This window comes from Amblyraja radiata, chromosome 5 (assembly GCF_010909765.2).
Source record: "Amblyraja radiata isolate CabotCenter1 chromosome 5, sAmbRad1.1.pri, whole genome shotgun sequence".
Classification (NCBI taxonomy): Eukaryota; Metazoa; Chordata; class Chondrichthyes; order Rajiformes; family Rajidae; genus Amblyraja; species Amblyraja radiata.
This window is the reverse complement of record NC_045960.1, coordinates 22761489-22779831: the sequence shown is the minus strand read 5'-3', so window position 1 is coordinate 22779831 and position 18343 is coordinate 22761489. Positions and strand designations below refer to the sequence as shown.

Here is an 18343-nt window from a genome sequence, read left to right as displayed (position 1 = left end):
TTAGTGTCATCTTCAACCTTGCTAACTATGTCTTGTACATTCTCTTCCAAATTGTTAACAAAGATGACAAACAATGGGTCCAACGCCAATCCCTGAAAATCTTAAAAATCTGCTTCCTGATGGCTAGCTCTACCTGGATCCTATGTAGTCTTCCTACCATGTGAAAACTGCTGAAGTTCATATAGACTCTATGGCCCTGCCCTCATCAACCTTCTTGGTTATTACTTCAAATAATCACATTTGTGAAACACCATCTTTCACACACAAATCCATGCTGACCATCACCGTCTTTCCAAATGTATGTATATCTTATTTCTATAATTCACTACAATCTTTTTTCCAGGGTAGGGGAATCTAACATTAGGTTTAAAATAGGTTTAAGTTGAGAGCGGAAAGATTTAAAGAGGACCCGAGAGGTATGCTTTTCATTCAGAAGTTGATGCCATTATGGAATGAACTACTAGCAGCAGTAGTCGAGGCAAGTGTGATAACAACATTGAAAAGACTTTTAGACAAGTATGTGACTAGGTAAGGTTTGGAGGGATATGGGTGAAATGAGGACTAATGGGAATATGATGAGCAGTTTCTGTGCTGTATGACTAGGCAGCTAGCCAATACTTGTCTTCTAAACTCATAACACTGCTGATCTAATTTCTTTAGCTGTTCATGATAGGACAGCCTTCATTGCAGGAATGAGCTGAGAGAATCTCATTCACCAGTATCCACTCAAAAATGAGAATCAAAACTGCACAACCTGCTCCTTTCCCCTCCTTGTACTCCCCCAACCCCACACCACACTCCCATTCCTCCCACCATCTCCCAAACCTCAGCCCCTATCACCCTACCCCTTTCACCTCCATCATACACTCATTTCCTACCCCCAAGTCCCCCATTTTCTGTTTAAGTTGCCTTCCAAGCACATCAATCCTTCGAACTTTACATTTCACTCCTCTCTTTACCCAACACTCTTTGTACCCTTTTCACCTCTATTCTTTGTCACTTACCCATCTACCAATTAACTCCCTCACCCTTATCCATCTATAGTTTTGTCCCGCCCTCACCTCTGCAGCTTTCTGCCCCCTCTCCTCTGAAGTCCCGAAACAAAACGTCACCTATCCATTCCATCCACAGATGCTGGCTGACATACTGAATTCCTTCAGTTATTTGTGTTTTGCTCAAGACCCCAGCATCTATAGTTTCTTGTGTCTGCTCATCCCTCCAGGTATGGTCTCAACTCTCTATACAACTCTAACAATATTTGGGTCTTTCTAAACACATCTCCCACAATAAAGGCTAATATGCTATTTGCCGCTGTCGGCTATTGCTTTGTGCACACTAGTACTTTAATCCCCTTCTACTCTACACAATTTATCTCCATTTAAATAATAATCTGCCTTTGTCTCCTGTTTGTAGTGCATGATCTTAAATTTGCAGAGGCTTGAGGTGAGCCAAGTGAATGGATGAGGCTTTGGAAAATGCAAATAATATTCAGGCAGAGATTAATTTCATTTGGCATCATGTTTGGCACAGACATTGTGGGCCGAAGGGTTGTTACATAATATGAAAAAATGTCATCCACACAAGTAGAATATAGAAAAGCAGGAGATTTTCAAAATGGTGAGATATTGAGGGGGCATACGATGCATTCAGAAAGTATTCAGACCCCTTCACTTTTTCCACATTCTGTTACGTTACAGCCTTATTTTAAAATGGATTAAATTCTTTTTTATCATGAATCTCCACACAATACCTCAGAATGAATTGAAAACAGATGTTTAGAAATGTTTGCAAAGTACCGGTAATTAAAAATAAATAACTGAAATATCACATTTACAGAAGTATTCAGACCGTTTGCTATGACATTCAAAATTGAGCTTTGGTTCATCCTGTTTCCAGTGATTATTCTTGAGATGTTTCTACAACTTGATTAGAGTCCACCAGTGGTAAATTAAATTGATTGTACATGATTTGGAAAGGCACACACCTGTCTATATAAGGTTCCTCAATTGACAGTGCATGTCAGAGCAAAAACCAAGCCATGAAGACGAAGGAATTGTCCGTAGACCTCCGAGACAGGATTGTATCGAGACACAGTTCTAAGCAAGGATATAAAACAATTTCTGCAACATTGCAGGTCCTGAAGAGCACAGTGGCCTCCGTCATTCTTAAATGGAAGAACTTTGGAACCACCAGGACTCTTTATAAAGTTGGCTGCCCGGCCAAACTGAGCAATCGAGGGAGAAGGGCCTTGGTCAGGGAGGTGACCAAGAACCCGATGGTCACTCTGACAGAGCTCCAGAGTTCCTCTGTGGAGATGGGAGAACCTTCCAGAAGGACAACTATATCTGCAGCACTCCACCAATCAGGCCTTTATGGTAGAGTGGCCAGACGGAAGCCACTCCTCATTAAAAGAATCATGACAGCCCGCTTGGAGTTTGCCAAAAGGCACCTAAAGGACTCTGAGACCATGATAAACAAGATTCTCTGGTCTGATGAAACCGAGATTGAACTCTTCGGCCTGAATGCCAAGCGTCACGTCTGGAGGAAACCAGGCACCTCTCATCATCTGGCCAATACCATACCTACGGTGAAGCATGGTGAAGCATGGTGGCAGCATCATGCTGTGGGGATGTTTTTCAGCGGCAGGAACTGGGAGACTAGTCAGGATCGAGGGAAAGATGAACGGAGCAAAGTACAGAGAGATCCTTGATGAAAACCTGCTCCAGAGCATTCTGGACCTCAGACTGGGGCGGAGGTTTGCCTTCCAACAGGACAACAACCCTAAGCACACAGCCAAGACAACACAGGAGTGGCTTTGTGAACATCTCTGGAGAGACCTGAAAATAGCTGTGCATCGACGCTCCCCATCCAACCTGACAGAGCTTGAGAGGATCTGCAGAGATGAATGGGAGAAATTACCCAAATACAGGTGTGCCAAGCTTGTAGCATCATACCCAAGAAGACTTGAGCCTGTAATCGCTGCCAAAGGTGCCTCGACAAAGTACTGAATAAAGGGTCTGAATACTCATGTAAATGTGATATTTCAGTTATTTCTTTTTAATCACTTTGCAAAAAATTCTAAACACCTGACTTTGATTTTTTATTATGGGGCATTGTGTGTAGATTGATGATTTAACAAAAAAAGAGTTTAATCCATTTTAGAATAAGGCTGTAACGTAACAAAATGTGGAAAAACTGAAGGGGTCTGAATACCTTCTGAATGCACTGTATGTATCCTGATGAAAGCAGTTGTTTACAGCAAGAAATTAGAAAGGCAAAATGGTATACTGGGTTTTATTTTAACGGGTTTAGTGAGCAGGAGTAAAGATGTCTCACTACTATTATATGATGTCTTGCTGCGATCACAAGTAGAGTATTGTGTACTGGTCTAGTCTCCCACGACCCAATATCCTAATTTATTGTCAAGTACCGAGGTACAATGAAAAACTTTTGTTGCGTGCTAACCAGTCAGCAGAAAGACAATACCTGATTGCAATCAAGCTTGTATAGATAGATGATAAGGCAATAACATTTAGTGCAAGGTAAAGCCAGAATTGAGGAATGCAATCTCCACCACTGAAGGGATCTACAAGAAGCGATGTCTCAAGAAGGCAGCAAAGGCCCACATCACCCATGTCACGCAATTCTCAATCCAAGGCTGTGAAGAATCAGTTGCTGAGTGTATTCAAGACAAAAAACAGCAGAATTTTGGAGGTGAAGTGAATCAATGGACATGAGTTTAGTGCAGCAGAGTGGTAAGTGGTCAACCATGGTTTTCCTGAAGGGCAGGGCAGGCACAAGGGGCCAAATGGTCTACTTTTTCTGTTCTTCAGCCAAAATTGTAGCAAGGTTATGTCTCCTTTAGAAAGGTTAAGGAGATGGAAGGTGTGTCCATTGATGGTTCAAACTTTTAAACATTTTTACAAACACTAGCAGGATGTGAAGAGAAAGCTATTCCTGTCCACAGAATTAACATGGACTTGAGAAAATGGGATAGCCAATTGGGTGAAAATAAGATGCAGAGCTGTGGAGGAAATGCAGGGCAAATGATCGCTCAACAATACAGGAGGCCATTCAGCCCATCAATGTGAATCTTTGGGGCAGGGTTAGAGTGGTTATAGAGATGGGAGGGGCATGGCTGTGAAGAGATTTCAGGTTAGCTCGCATAGAGAAAGCTAACTTTGGAACAAATGCTAATTTTGAGGCTGGTAACAGCAGTTTGGAACAGCAAACTCCACAGGTAATAAGCGCAAAGATTTTTCTGTCAGAATCTGACAAGGGAAGGTGTACACAAAGTGTAATATTTAATGGATGGTTCCATACTCACAGTTCTATAACTATCTCTCCAGCTTTGATTTCATCCATTTCCATAAAAGCAAAACACTTTGTGCTTGTAAACTTCTTCTTGGGTTTGTAATGTTTGAATTCAAAAAAAATAGCAGCTCCTGGAAAAGAAAGCGCATTTTTCGATTGAAGTGTTAGCAGCTATTAAACAGGAAGTTGTGATGACTCCAACTTTGATAACCTTCACATAACCAAATTCAACAAGGCATCTTCTGGAGGGTTCACTATGTACAAGGACAAGGACAGGATCACTCCATTTAATATATCATCTGATTCCACAGGATTATAAGCAAAACCCAACGCTATGGAGAAACCCAGTGGGTCATGTCGTATATGTGGAGCGAATGGACAAACAATGTTTCAGGTCATGTTTAAGAAGGAACTGCAGATGCTGGAAAATCGAAGGTAGACAAAAATGCTGGAGAAGCTCAGCGAGCGAGGCAGCATCTATGGAGCGAAGGAAATAGGCAACGTTTCGGGTCGACATGAAGTGTCGACTTCTTCAGACTTCATGTCTACAAATCCCAGATCTATAACTGCGCTCGTCTCCTTTTCTCAATCAGCCCACAACACCTCACTCATGTCTGGCAGAAGGTACAAAAGCTTGAAAGCATGTTCCACTATACTCAGATACAGCACCTTTCCCGCTGTTATCAGACTACTGAACGGTCTTCTCATAAGTGAAGAGTGTTTCTCTGATCTTTCAACCTATCTCATTGCGGTCCTTGCACTTTTTTTTGTCTGCACTTTCTCTGTTGCTACAATGCTGTAAATATATATTCTGTCCCCTGGTATTTTTCTCTGCACTGTTTTACTTATGTAATGGGTTGATTGTACTTACGTACAGTATGATTTAACTGGATTGCATGCTGACAAATATTTCACTGTATCTCAGTACATGTGACAATAATGAACCAAAACCAGAGTGAAACACCTTGTAAACAGGGCCTTCAGCCCAACTTGCCCATGGCGACCAAGATGGCATTCTGGGCTTGTCTTATTTTCCTGCATTTGGCCCATATCCCCCTCTGCTCTTCCTATCCATACACAGTGCCCTCCATAATGTTTGAGACAAAGACCCATCATTTATTTATTTGTCTCTGTACTCCACAATTTAAGATTTGTAATAGAAAAAAAAAAATCACATGTGGTTAAAGTGCACATTGTCAGATTTTATTTATAGGGTATTTTATACATTTTGGTTTCAGCATGAATAAATTACAGCTGTGTTTATACAAAGTCCCCCCATTTCAGGGCACCATAGTGTTTGGGACACATGGCTTCACGGGCGTTTGTAATTGCTCAGGTGTGTTGCCTCCTTAATGCAGGAAAAAGAGAGCTCTCAGCACCTAGTCTTTCCTCCAGTCTTTCCATCACCCTTGGAAACTTTTATTGTTGTTTATCAACATGAGGACCAAAGTTGTACCAATAAAAGTCAAAGAAGCCATTATGAAACTGAGAAACAAGAATAAAACTATTGGAGATATCAGCCAAACAGGCTTACCAAAATCAACTGTTTGGAACATCATTAAGAAGAAAGAGAGCACCGGTGAGCTTGCTATTCGCAAAGGGACTGGCAGGCCAAGGAAGACCTCCATAGCTGATGACAGAAGAATTCTCTCTATAATAAAGAAAAATCCCCAAACACCTGTCCGACAGATCAGAAACTCTCTTCAGGAGTCAGGTGTGGATTTGTCAATGACCACTGTCTGCAGAAGACTTCATGAAAAGAAATAGAGGCTACAATGCAAGATGCAAACAACTGGTTAGCCCAAGATCCAAAGCATACCACCTCATCTGTGAAACACGGCTGCTGAAGGTACTGGCTCACTTATCTTCATTGATGATACAACTGCTGATGGCAGCAGCATAATGAATTCTGAAGTGTATAGACACATCCTATCTGCTTAGGTTAAAACAAATGCCTCAAAACTCATTGGCCGGCAGTTCATTCTACAGCAAGACAATGATCCCAAACATACTGCTAAATCAACAAAGGAGTTTTTCAAAGTTAAAAAATGGTCAATTCTTGAGTGGCCAAGTCAGTCATCCGATCTGAACCCAATTGAGCATGTCTTTTATAAGCTGAAGAGAAAACTGGAGGGGACTAATCCCCAAAACAAGCATAAGCTAAAGATGGCAGCAATACAGGCCTGGCAGAGCGTCACCAGAGAAAACACGCAGCAACTGGTGATGTCCATGAATCGCAGACTTCAAGCAGTCAATGCATGCAAAGGATATGCAACAAAATACTAAACATGACTACTTTCATTTACATGACATTGCTGTGTCCTAAACATTATGGTGCCCTGAAATGGGGGACTATGTATAAACACAGCTGTAATTTCTACATGGTGAAACCAATATGTATAAAAATGGCCTTTATTAAAATCTGACAATGTACACTTTAACCACGTGATTTTTTTCTATTCCAAATTCCAAATTGTGGAGTACAGAGGCAAATAAATAAACGATGGGTCTTTGTCCCAAACATTATGGAGGGCACGGTATCTGTCCAAATGTATTTTGTAAAGAGATGAAGTACCTGTTGCTGAGGGAATTCGATAGAGTACAACAGGTAGTGCAAATAGAAATGTATTTAGACTTATAACAGCGATTTAAAAGAGTGGAATGATTGTGGTGGATGACAGTAGATCCACTCTGGGATCAGCATGCAAATAGTTGCCACACTCTGGCACCATCTTCCAAATGAGGCAGGGGTAGGGAGTGAGGATAATGTTTGCACTGACCTCAGGACCCATGTGTGAATCCTGAGCCAAGCACAACTCCAGTGTTGTCACTTGGTGAGACGGGATAATTCTCACTGTCCTCTGGTGTGGTGCTGAATTAATAGTAATTTCATTCCCAAAGTTTATACACGGCATGTCAGCAGAGAGCATTTTTTTTTAAGGTGGCACAGCAGATAGAGCCACTGCCCCACAGCTCCAGTGACCCGGGTTAGATTCTGACCCATGGCTTTGTCAGTGTGGTGTCTGCACGCTCTCTGTGTGGCCACGTGGGTTTCCTCCACATGCTACAGTTTCCTCCCACATCCCAAAAACATGATGGTGGTAATTGCCCCCCAGTGTGTAGGGGTGTAGAATGTGGGGGGAGGTTAATGGGAAGTTGGAGAGAATAAAAAGAGATCAGTGTAAGTGAGTCAGCACAGATCTTATCTGGCCTGTTGCTGTGTTGTCTGACCTTATGATCCCTGTGTACAGTGCCATCTCACACACAACCCAATACCTCACTCCAGGTTCAAACTAATTCACACAGTTGGTGAGCCTCACCTCACTCAGGCTCACTTGCCAGGTAACCAGACACTGCAATGGTGTTGCTACATCAACAACCTTCTCCAAGGAAGGAACTCAAGGTGACTCACCCTTTGGCAACTTCTCAATGTGTTTCTGAATTTCCACATCAACAGCAAAGTGTACATATGTATCTTCTTTTCTTGTAGCCACAGGAGTGTCTTGCACAGGGGTTAGGTCTACTCCATTAATATCTGTGTGATACAGTGACAGCCTGTGTTGATATTTGTACACAACAAAATGATATGGAGAGCAATCCTGTTTGAAAATGATGCTGCTTTACCTTTGATGCTGACTGTCACGTAAGGGTCGATGCACTGCCCTGCATCCTTCAGTCCGATTTTTTCTATTTTTATAGTGAGCAGGGCCATGCCTGGTTCAGAGGGCAGTCGTGGTAGGAGGGTACCTGAGGACAGACATTACCACAGTATCACTGCATGTGCCATCGGTGTAATCAGTAACAATTAAACACCGAGGTCCCTGCTGATCTCAGATATTGTGGAGACACCACAGCACAAGCAATAGATTGGGGGACTTCACATAATGTCCCAACATTTAACATTACAAGAAGTGCAGACATTGACATTTCTCACACTTGTTTTTGGTACCAGTATGTGTTCAATGTGGATGTCGCCTTTATCTGCATTGCCTTGCCCAAAGACACCCTAGACTGAGGGAATTGGTACAGAAAGGCAAGCCTGGAGTGTAGGGATTTGAGCAAGTACCTTCTAGAGGGATGGAAAATTATGAGGGACATAGGCAAGGTGAATGATCACAGCTTTTTTCACAGGTAGGGGACTCTAAAAATATCGAGCACAGGCTCACGTTGAAAGGGGAAGATTTTAAAAGGGATCCAAGGAGAATACAGAAGATCGTTAACATATATTGAAAGAGCTTCCCAAGGAAGCTGTAGTGGCAGGTATATTCACAAGATTTAATAGACAGTGAGACAGATATACACTCAGGAATAGTTGAGAGAAATATAGGCCTAAATGGGACGAGTTTAGGTCAGCATGGACAAGTTTCCAGCTCTAACTCCATGATTCTGACGGTATCCCAGGTTGCTGAGACGAGATGGAGGGAATTGCAGAGGCTCCGACTAATCCTCCAAACATCAGTAGATTCATGGTTTGTGTACGGGAAAATGACAAACATTGCACTCATTCTAAAAAAAGGTGCAGGAATAAACTAGAAACTGCAGAGCTGTCAGTTTAACTTCAGTGGAGAGGAAAGTTCACGAAACAATACTAGGGGTGGAATACTAGATACTGGACAATGTCCATATGATTTCGGAGTGGGTCACTCAGGCCTTTGAGCCTCCTATCCTCAAGATTGTTACAAGATGGTCGCAGATGAAACCCTTTCACTGAAAGGTAATGTTTTAGTGGGGAAAAAAAAGAACAGTCCATTAAACTAGAAAGCACAATTCTGAAGGGAGTCCACAAATAGAGAGAGTTGTGTAATTGTGAATAGTTCCTTGTACGTGCTGTGGCAAATTTAGAAAGTTATTTTAAAAAACACACAAGATTTTGGACTTTATAGATTGATGAATGATGTACAACAACAAGAAAACCACAATAAAATTTGATCAAACATCGGTTCATCTTCAACTAGACACTGTGTCCAGCTCTGGGCGTCAAACAGCTTGGTTTTCTGATACCCATCTATCAGTCTGACCAGGTGCCATCCCCATCAGTGACACACCTTTGTCAACGCCTCTGCGTTTACCTTGGAGAAATACATTGATGTTGGGAGACATTAATAATGAAGTCTTAAAGAGAGAACACATTACAGAAGAGGAGATGCTGGAGGTCTTGAAATGCATTGAGGTAGATACATTTGTGACCTGATCAAGCACGTTATGGGAAGCTAGGGAATAAATTATTGGGCCACCAGCAAAGATATCTGTACCATGGATGAGATGCCAGGAAACTGGAGTACGGCTAATTTGTGCCTCTATTTAAGAAAGGCGACAAAGAAAAGCATGGAAACTACATAATGCAATGTACAGAACCACACCGAGCCTTACATCAGTAGTGCCTAAGTTAGCGGAAGGGATTCTGAGAGATAGGGTCTGAAGGATCTCGACCCGAAACGTCACCCAGTCCTTCTCTCCAGAGATGATGCTTGTCCCGCTGAGTTACTCCAACATTTTGTGTCTATATTCTGAGAGATAGGATCTACATGCATATGGTGGGCAAGGGCCGAGTAGGGATGCTCAGCAAAGCTATGTGCATGAGAAATATTGACACAGAATACTGGATCGGGCAGTGGGTCGGGCAGCATCTCTGGAGAACTTAGTGGGTCGGGCAGCATCTCTGGAGAACATGGATAGGTGAAGTTTCGGGTCGGGTTGATTAACAGAAGAGGAAGGGACAGGAAAAGAGGTGCACACTTTCCTTGGATTGCTGTTCTACAATTATCAGTCAGATTCAAGGTCTGACTGCAAAGGCATGGGTCAGGATTCCTGCTCTAATAAAGAGTCCAGTACATTTGGAGCTCTATACCAGGGGAAACAGATGGAAAATTTAAACGGGGTGACATTTTTAAAGAAGATTATTTTCAACAATAACTTGCATTTCCCCAACACCTTAAATAGTAAAACACTCCAAAACACTTCACAACTATTAAACTTCATGCTGAACAGGCAACATTAGAACGAATGGCTGGACCAAAGGAGCAGGTTAAAGGGATGCCACTGAAAGAAAAGCAGCAGGGAATTGTGCAGAGACCTGGGTCACCCATCAGGGATATGCAAGAGGCCAGAACTGGAGAACGGAAGGTTATTGAGGCTTGCAAGGAGCTTTACAAAGATTGAATTGGGATGTTTGAAAATGTGAACAATGTTTATAAAATTAAGAATTTGTAGGACCGAGGGTCAGCGTAATGGATGGACAGGAGACAGAGCACAAACAACAGGCAACATTTACAGAGGACTGTTGGTGGGCAATGGTCAGCAGAATGGTGGGGTGGAGTGGAGTGGTCTACAGGGAACAACATGTGATGAAGGTTGCAGCAGTGGATGAACAAAGCCAGGAGCAGGATTGGGGAAGGGTGGGAAGGTGCAGTCCATGTCTTGCTGATGGATTTCCAATCATCCAAATCTACTTTCCTTCAAAGTTGAAAATATTAGCGACTAAAGTTAGGCAAGATTTGTTTGACCCCACCGAATGGAGCCAACAAGACAAATATCAAAAGCAGCAGCATTACCTTCAACAGCTCCTGGGATTAGAACGCAGCACATGCAGATCAAAGGCAGGGGGAGCCAACAGAAGCAGACCATGCAGATAAAAGACAGGATCATGTGTTAATGCACAGGCTTAATACAACCACAACCTCAGTACACTGCAAGCTATACAATGTTGGCAATGGGCTAGCACTGAGCAAGAGGTGGATCAGGGAGAGATGAAGGTTTGTGAGCTATTATCTAACTCTGAAGGCTCAGTCTTGGGTCTTTACAGCTCGAGCCATTCCCATCCCCACAAAAAGGGACCAAGGAATCGGGAGAAGTCATCTGCTTGGGATGAAGCAAATGAACAGTGAAAGGCCGACCATCTCAATCAAACGGTACAGTGGTATAGTGAGTCACACACTGTCTCCCCCGCCCGGAGTGTGGGGTACAGAGAGTCACACTGCATCCTTCCTCTGGGTGGTTCATTGACATGTGGTATCAGGTGAAGAATCTGCTTGGCTACAGTGGAAAGCTGCTCATTGACAGCTGTTTAACACATTTTGCAGGCTGGTACAATCAGGTTAGTGCCAAATACACATTAATAAGACATAAGTGCTCCTTTCCTGGCACTTAACTCTGTCCAAAAACACACACATACAAGAATGGATTTGTTGAAAAGTAATTTTTTTTAAATCGCAGTTAATGATGCTGTTATTGAGATGATTGTGGGAGCACTGGATCAGTGCAGGAGCATTACTGCACTGCCCCCCCCCCCCCTCCCCCCACTGAACAGTGGCACAAAGAGGAAAGACTGTTTCACAAACTCACTGCCATTGCAGGCCTGTTCGCGAGAGACATTTGCTACAGAGGGAGTTCAAGAGGGTTCGGTGAACAGAGGTGGATCAAACCAGTAGCAGTGTAGAATATAGACAAGAAAGTTCCAGAAAACAAATATGCAGGAATGAAATTGAATTGTGAAAACAGAATAGCACCATTCATAATTTCTTTAGCATCTTTCCAAATTTAAGTTTCTGTTTTGAGGCAGGGATGTACATGGAAGATAATGACTAAACTGAAAGGAATTGTATCAAAGTATTTACCGTGTACTTGGAATGGATACAGAGAGCGTCTCCTGCCCTGTATCAGTCCCCCCGCTCTCTCATTGCACAAACCTTGATTGATGCACTCACCAAACGCAAGGCGGAATTCCTTCAAGGAAACAATAGCTTTCTCACTGTAACAGCGATGTGTTGCCACTCATTTAGAGGAACATTTTAACAAGACAATTCCATTAGATCAGATTCAGATTCAGATTCAACTTTAATTGTCATTGTCCGTGTCCAGTACAGAGACAACGAAATGCATTTAGCATCTCCCTGGAAGAGCGACATAGCATATGATTTGAATAAATATTTACATTAGCATATATACAGACATAGTGTTTTTCCTGTGGGAGGAGTGTCCGGGGGGGGGTGATTGGCAGTCACCGAGGTACGTTGTTGAGTAGAGTGACAGCCGCCGGGAAGAAGCTGTTCTTGGACCTGCTGGTCCGGCAACGGAGAGACCTGTAGCGCCTCCCGGATGGTAGGAGGGTAAACAGTCCATGGTTGGGGTGAGAGCAGTCCTTGGCGATGCTGAGCGCCCTCCGCAGACAACGCTTGCTTTGGACAGACTCAATGGAGGGGAGCGAGGAACCGGTGATGCGTTGGGCAATTTTCACCACCCTCTGTAATGCCTTCCGGTCGGAGACAGAGCAGTTGCCATACCATACTGTGATACAGATGGTAAGGATGCTCTCGATGGTGCAGCGGTAGAAGTTCACCAGGATCTGAGGAGACAGATGGACCTTCTTCAGTCTCCTCAGGAAGAAGAGACGCTGGTGAGCCTTCTTGATCAGAGTTGAGGTATTGTGGGTCCAAGAGAGGTCATCGGAGATGTTAACACCCAGGAACCTGAAGCTAGAAACACGTTCCACCTCCGTCCCGTTAATGTGGATGGGGGTGTGCGTGCCGCCCCTGGACTTCCTGAAGTCTACAATGAGCTCCTTGGTGTTAAGGGCCAGGTTGTTGTCAGCGCACCATGCTGCTAAGTGCTGGACCTCCTCCCTGTAGGCCGACTCATCGTTGTTGCTGATGAGGCCAATCACCGTTGTATCATCTGCATACTTGATGATGGTGTTAGTACCATGTACAGGTGTGCAGTCATAGGTGAAGAGGGAGTAGAGGAGGGGGCTCAGCACACAGGGTGAGGGTTGAAGAGGTGTGCTTGTCTAACCTAACAGACTGTGGTCTGTTGGTTAAAAGTCCAGTATCCAATTGCAGAGGGAGGGATCGATGCCCAGGTTACCAAGTTTGGTGATCAGTTTAGATGGTATAATGGTGTTGAATGTTGAGCTGTAATCGATGAACAGCATTCTTACGTAAGTGTCTCTGTTGTCGAGGTGGGAGAGGGCGGAGTGAAGTGCCGTTGAGATGGCATCCTCCGTACTCCTGTTCATGCGGTAGGCAAACTGATAGGGATCCAGTGTGGGGGGTAGGCAGCTTTTGAGGTGTGCCAGGACCAGCCTCTCGAAGCACTTGGTGATGATGGGGGTAAGTGCAACTGGGCGGAAGTCGTTGAGGCTTGCCGCAGTGGTGTTTTGGCACTGGCACGATGGAGGTGGTTTTAAGGCACATGGGGACAACTGCTTGGGCAAGTGACAGGTTGAAGATGTCAGTCCAGACGTCTGTCAGCTGCGCAGCACAGGCCCTGAGCACGCGCCCGGGGATGCCGTCAGGGCCAGCAGCCTTACGTGCATTAGTCCTACTCAGTGCCACGTATACGTCGTAGGGGGTGAGTGTGAGGGGTTGGTGATCGGCAGGGAGCACAGCCTTGATGGCTGTCTCTAGATTGTCCCTGTCGAAGCGGCCATAGAAGTGATTAAGCTCCTCAAGGAAGGAGGCGTCGCTGGATGTGGGGGTGGTGTTGGAGGGTCTATAGTCCGTGATGTCCTGGATGCCTTGCCACATGCGTCGGGGGTCGGAGTTGTTGTTGAAGTGCTCCTCAATCCTGAGCTTATGGCAGTGCTTGGCCTTCTTGATGCCCCTCTTCAGGTTAGCCCTGGATGAGCTGTAGGCTCGAGCATCGCCTGACCTGAAAGCGGTGTCCCGTGCTTTCAGCAGTAGCCTGACCTCGCTGTTCATCCATGGCTTCTGATTCGGGAATATGGTCACCTGTTTGGGAGGTGACACTATTGATGGTGGTGTTTATAAAGTCCAGAATAGAGGATGTGTAGGAATCAATGTCCGTGTGGGAGTCAAGGGTGGCCTGGGCTGCAAACGCCTTCCAGTCAGTGTTTCCAAAACACTGCTGAAGTGTGAAGTCCGCTTCCTCTGACCACACTTTAACTGTCCTCACAGTTGGTTTAACCCGTCTGATGAGTGGGGAGTACTTAGGGAGCAGGAACAATGAGACGTGATCAGACTGACCAAGTTGGGGGAGGGGGATGGCTTTGTAAGCTTCAGCCATGTTGGTGTAGACTTTGTCCAGTGTCTTGTCTACATGTTGGTGGAATTTGGGGAGTACAGTCTTCAGGTTAGAATGATTGAAGTCACCCGCAACAATGAAGGCTGCCTCGGGGTTGTGCGTCTGTTGATTGCTAATGGAAGTATGCAGCTCTTTCATTGCAAGCTTGGCATTAGCATCAGGAGGGATATAGGCTGCAGTCACAACAGTGGAGGTGAACTCTCTGGGCAGATAGAACGGTCTGCATCTAACCAAGAGGAACTCAAGGTTAGCTGAGCAGTGACTCTCGATGATGGTGGAGTCCGTGCACCATGCTTTATTTACATAAATGCACAGACCCCCACCTCTGGTCTTATCGGAGTCTGATGTCCTGTCCGCTCGGAGTAAATGACGCCCCGTTAGCTGGATGGCGCTGTCAGGAATGTCGGTGTTGAGCCACCCGACCCGTGGAGCATTAGTCCTGTGTTTGCGGCATGTCTGTCAGACTAACGCTTTGGTCTTCTCTCTGGAGGAACAAGCATCTGAGATGCATTGGGATTTGAAAATCCATGTAGCGGAGGGATTCTCAGAGGCTCCATCACCCGTTACAGTGTGTGATGTACAAAATTACTTCTGGTGTAGGCGAGTGGTAGGGGAAGCAGGGGGGACAGTGGACATGCGAGAGAGAAGAAGTTACAGGGAAATAGGATATTGGAATTTACCCGAGAACTGGCACGGACACAATGGGCCGAATGTCGTATGGAAACCTGAACAAGTCTGCAGTCCAGCATCCCCAACACTGCTATCAGCAACTAAAACCAACTGAGACTGGCTTGCTGTTTCAATCACCAAGAGTTAAAGGGGAAAGTGTATTGTCTAAAGTGGGTATGGAAAGGAGAAAGGATAGTGGCTGCAGACTGAAGGTTCACACATCACAGGAGTGGGGGGAGTGCACCAGACACAAATACAGTATCTGTGCAAGTTTCCTGCTCTCTATGGACATTCCTTCCCTCAATGAGAAGAAATTCTAAGTGTGTAGGAAGGAACAGCAGATGCTGGTTCACACCGAAGATAGCCACAAAATACTGGAGTAACTCGGCGGGACAGGCAGCATCTCTGGAGAGAAGGAATGGATGACGTTGAAGAAAGGTCTCGACCCAAAACGTCACCCAGAAATTCTATCTGATTGCGCAATGAATGGGAGCCAAACTGAGCCCTCTCAGCACAGCAAATGCTTCTCTCCAGATCCTGTCAAAGGTTCAGTAGAACTGAAGGCAGTTTGACATATTCAATTGAGCATTCATTCATCTTCCTGCCTTTAACTACAAGCACATACACTTCAGGTACAGGAATGATCGGCCATTAACCAACCTGGAACTCTGGTGGTGAAGAGGTCAGGAGTCCCTGCTCCGGCTCCACCTTCCTCCTCTTCCTCAAACTCCAAGTTCTCCTCTTCTCCAGGTGCCAAGATTTTCCTGTCACACAAAACAAAACCAATCCTTGTGAAGATTCCCAGCCTCTTAGCAACTCATCCACAACACAAAGTGAACTCAAAGACTAAAGGGTGTCCAGCCCAAAAGGTGACGGGGCAGACAGCAAGCTGCGTTTCATTGTGGATGTTGAAACCCAAGCACCTGTCAATGTGGCAGCACAACCTTCAACGGCTGATCCCACACCAGGTGAGTTTACACACTCTTATCCCTTGGAGATCGGTGAAGGAGAATGGAATCCTTCCTCATGTTTGGTTACTATAATGTTTCTTGAAAATTAAGGGACTAGTTAAACATTTATTGAATAATGGGACGCCCAGGGCAATTAAAAATATAAGTGGCCATGACCCCACTCCAACCAACAGCAACTCATTCCTGGTAGCTGCAGCCATTGGCCATCTCGAGCTCCATGTGGGACCTCGAGCCGGACCAAGGGAAGGGATGCAGAGCCAGTTTTGGACATCAGCAAGAATGCTGCTGTCTCCCTCGTTCATGGTTACACAATCTCATCAAACCATGGCAGCAAGTATACAACGTCAGTGTTCCACCAGTCATTACCGAAACCAAGGTTTCTTACATCATACAACATGGATTCACTCAGTGATCAAACAAAATGAAGTATAACTTTAGTTATTCGTTTAAACAGTATGGAAATCAGCTGATGCAGCAGGAAATGAATTAACGACTGGATGGAAAGCAAGCTGGAGCCCTGTGGCATGAAGAAGCATGGACAAATCCTGATAGTATGTTGGAGAATCTCATGCCCAAAAGAAAAAGAACAGAAGCAACTCATTATTAAGATGGATCCGTTTTTATTAAAACCAAGAGTTTTAATGGACAAGATGCCAAATTAAATCATTTACCTTATAGGGACAGGTTGAACATCAAAAGGAAAATCTTTGTTATAAGAAAGAATGTTCTTTAAAACTGTAAAGAAAAAAGGAGAAAACAAACCAATGTCTACTGTTAACAGCAGCAGTGCAGGTAAACACAGGGATTTAATCTCCAGACTGCAGTGTGTTTACACTGATAGAGGGTTTCAGTCGCCAAACACTGCAATCATGTTGGAAGTCACGTGGTGTAATTACAGGACTAGAATCCAAAAGAGACGACTATTGATGTGGGGGGGGGGCACAAATTCAAATCCCATTACAGCAGCTGCTCAAGTCATTATTAAATAAATCTGGAATTCCAAGAAACCTGGCACAGTGACAGTGATCAGGAGACTCATTCTGCTTAAAACCCATCTGGTTCATGCTCTTCTTCAGCAGCAGCCCCTCACTGATCTGGCCTTTGTCACCTCAGACCTAGAAATGTGATCTACTCTTAAAATGCCCTCTGATCAGGGACAATTAGGGATGGGCAATAAATGCTGGCCCGTTGTGATGCAAGCTATCCGCTGAATAAATTACTTAACATAGTGTCCTGCTGTTGCAATTTTGTGTACCTTCGATTTTCCAGCATCTGCAGTTCCTTCTTAAACAATTCAATGGCACCTTTCTGTTTATTCCTAATGCAAGGTGACTTTCTTTTGAATGAAAGCAGCAGGTGACAGTGGGAACGACAGCAGATTCGGCAACGACTATTCGGTAGATGCCACATTTTCACTCAACTTCACCGCAGTGGTGCAGCTGCTAGTGCTACTGCCTCACATCTCATGCAGGTTCATCCTGACATTGTCTACTGTCAGTTTCAGTTTCCTCCCAAATATCCTATAAATTACCCTTGGGATAGATGGATGGGAGGAGGAGTTGATGAGAGAGTGAAAGAAAATGTTACAAAGAAATATGAGGGGCAATAGGATGCTCTGCTGGGAGCTGGCATTGACTCGTTAGGCCTGGTAATCTCCTTCTGTGTTATAGGAAGTAAGCAAGCTTACTTACAACAGGAACGTTTTTATCCCGTCTTTTCTAGGTACCTGGGTGAAGGACTTGCCAAATAGACACTTTATTCACGTGTCTGCTGATGCTTTTGGTAATAGTTTGTTTGGAGATTCAGGTTAGTTGCTGGGGGTGATAATTCTTGGTGAACAATTCCAGTTAGCACGCAACGTAAGCTTTTCACTGTATATGGTACAGGTGACAATAAACTACACTTAGCTCAAACTTTAAAGCTATGCCCTATAGTCTTTGACATTTCCACACTGGGGAAATGACCCTGACTATCTACGCTTCTCGTATTTTATAAACTTCTATCAGAAGGGCAAAGTTTAAAGGAGAAGTGCGTGGCACGATTTTTTTAACACAGACAAAAGCTGGGTGCCTGGAACACTTAGAACGAGGTGGTGGTGAAAGCAGATAGTGTAGTGGCATTCAAAGGACTTTTACATTGGCACATGGATACTCAGGGAATGGCCGGATCTGGCTCGTGTTCAGGCAGAGGAGATTAGTTTAACTTGCTATCATGTTCAACTTCACACACCTTTCACCCACAGGCTTTCCCGGCCCCCCCCCCCCCCCCCCTCCTCCATCTGGTTCTGGTTCCCTCTGCCATTCACCTCTCCGCTAAATGGCCCCTTCCTTACTTATCAGATTACAGTCCTG

General features: G+C 44.5%; 1 protein-coding gene across 2 annotated transcripts in view; it reads right to left on the bottom strand.

Moving 5' to 3' along the window:
• aida (axin interactor, dorsalization associated) overlaps positions 1-18343 on the bottom strand; it is a 45768-nt gene that overhangs the window by 3478 nt on the left and 23947 nt on the right. The window contains exons 5-10 of one of the 2 annotated variants that reach the window (XM_033020756.1): positions 16664-16727; positions 15682-15785; positions 10866-10877; positions 7939-8061; positions 7727-7849; positions 4328-4445 (exon numbers count right to left, since the gene is read on the bottom strand). In XM_033020756.1, coding sequence (XP_032876647.1) covers positions 4328-4445; positions 7727-7849; positions 7939-8061; positions 10866-10877; positions 15682-15785; positions 16664-16727 — 544 coding nt within the window. The remainder of the gene's footprint in view (positions 1-4327; positions 4446-7726; positions 7850-7938; positions 8062-10865; positions 10878-15681; positions 15786-16663; positions 16728-18343) is intronic. The other variant, XM_033020757.1, reaches the window with a different exon arrangement.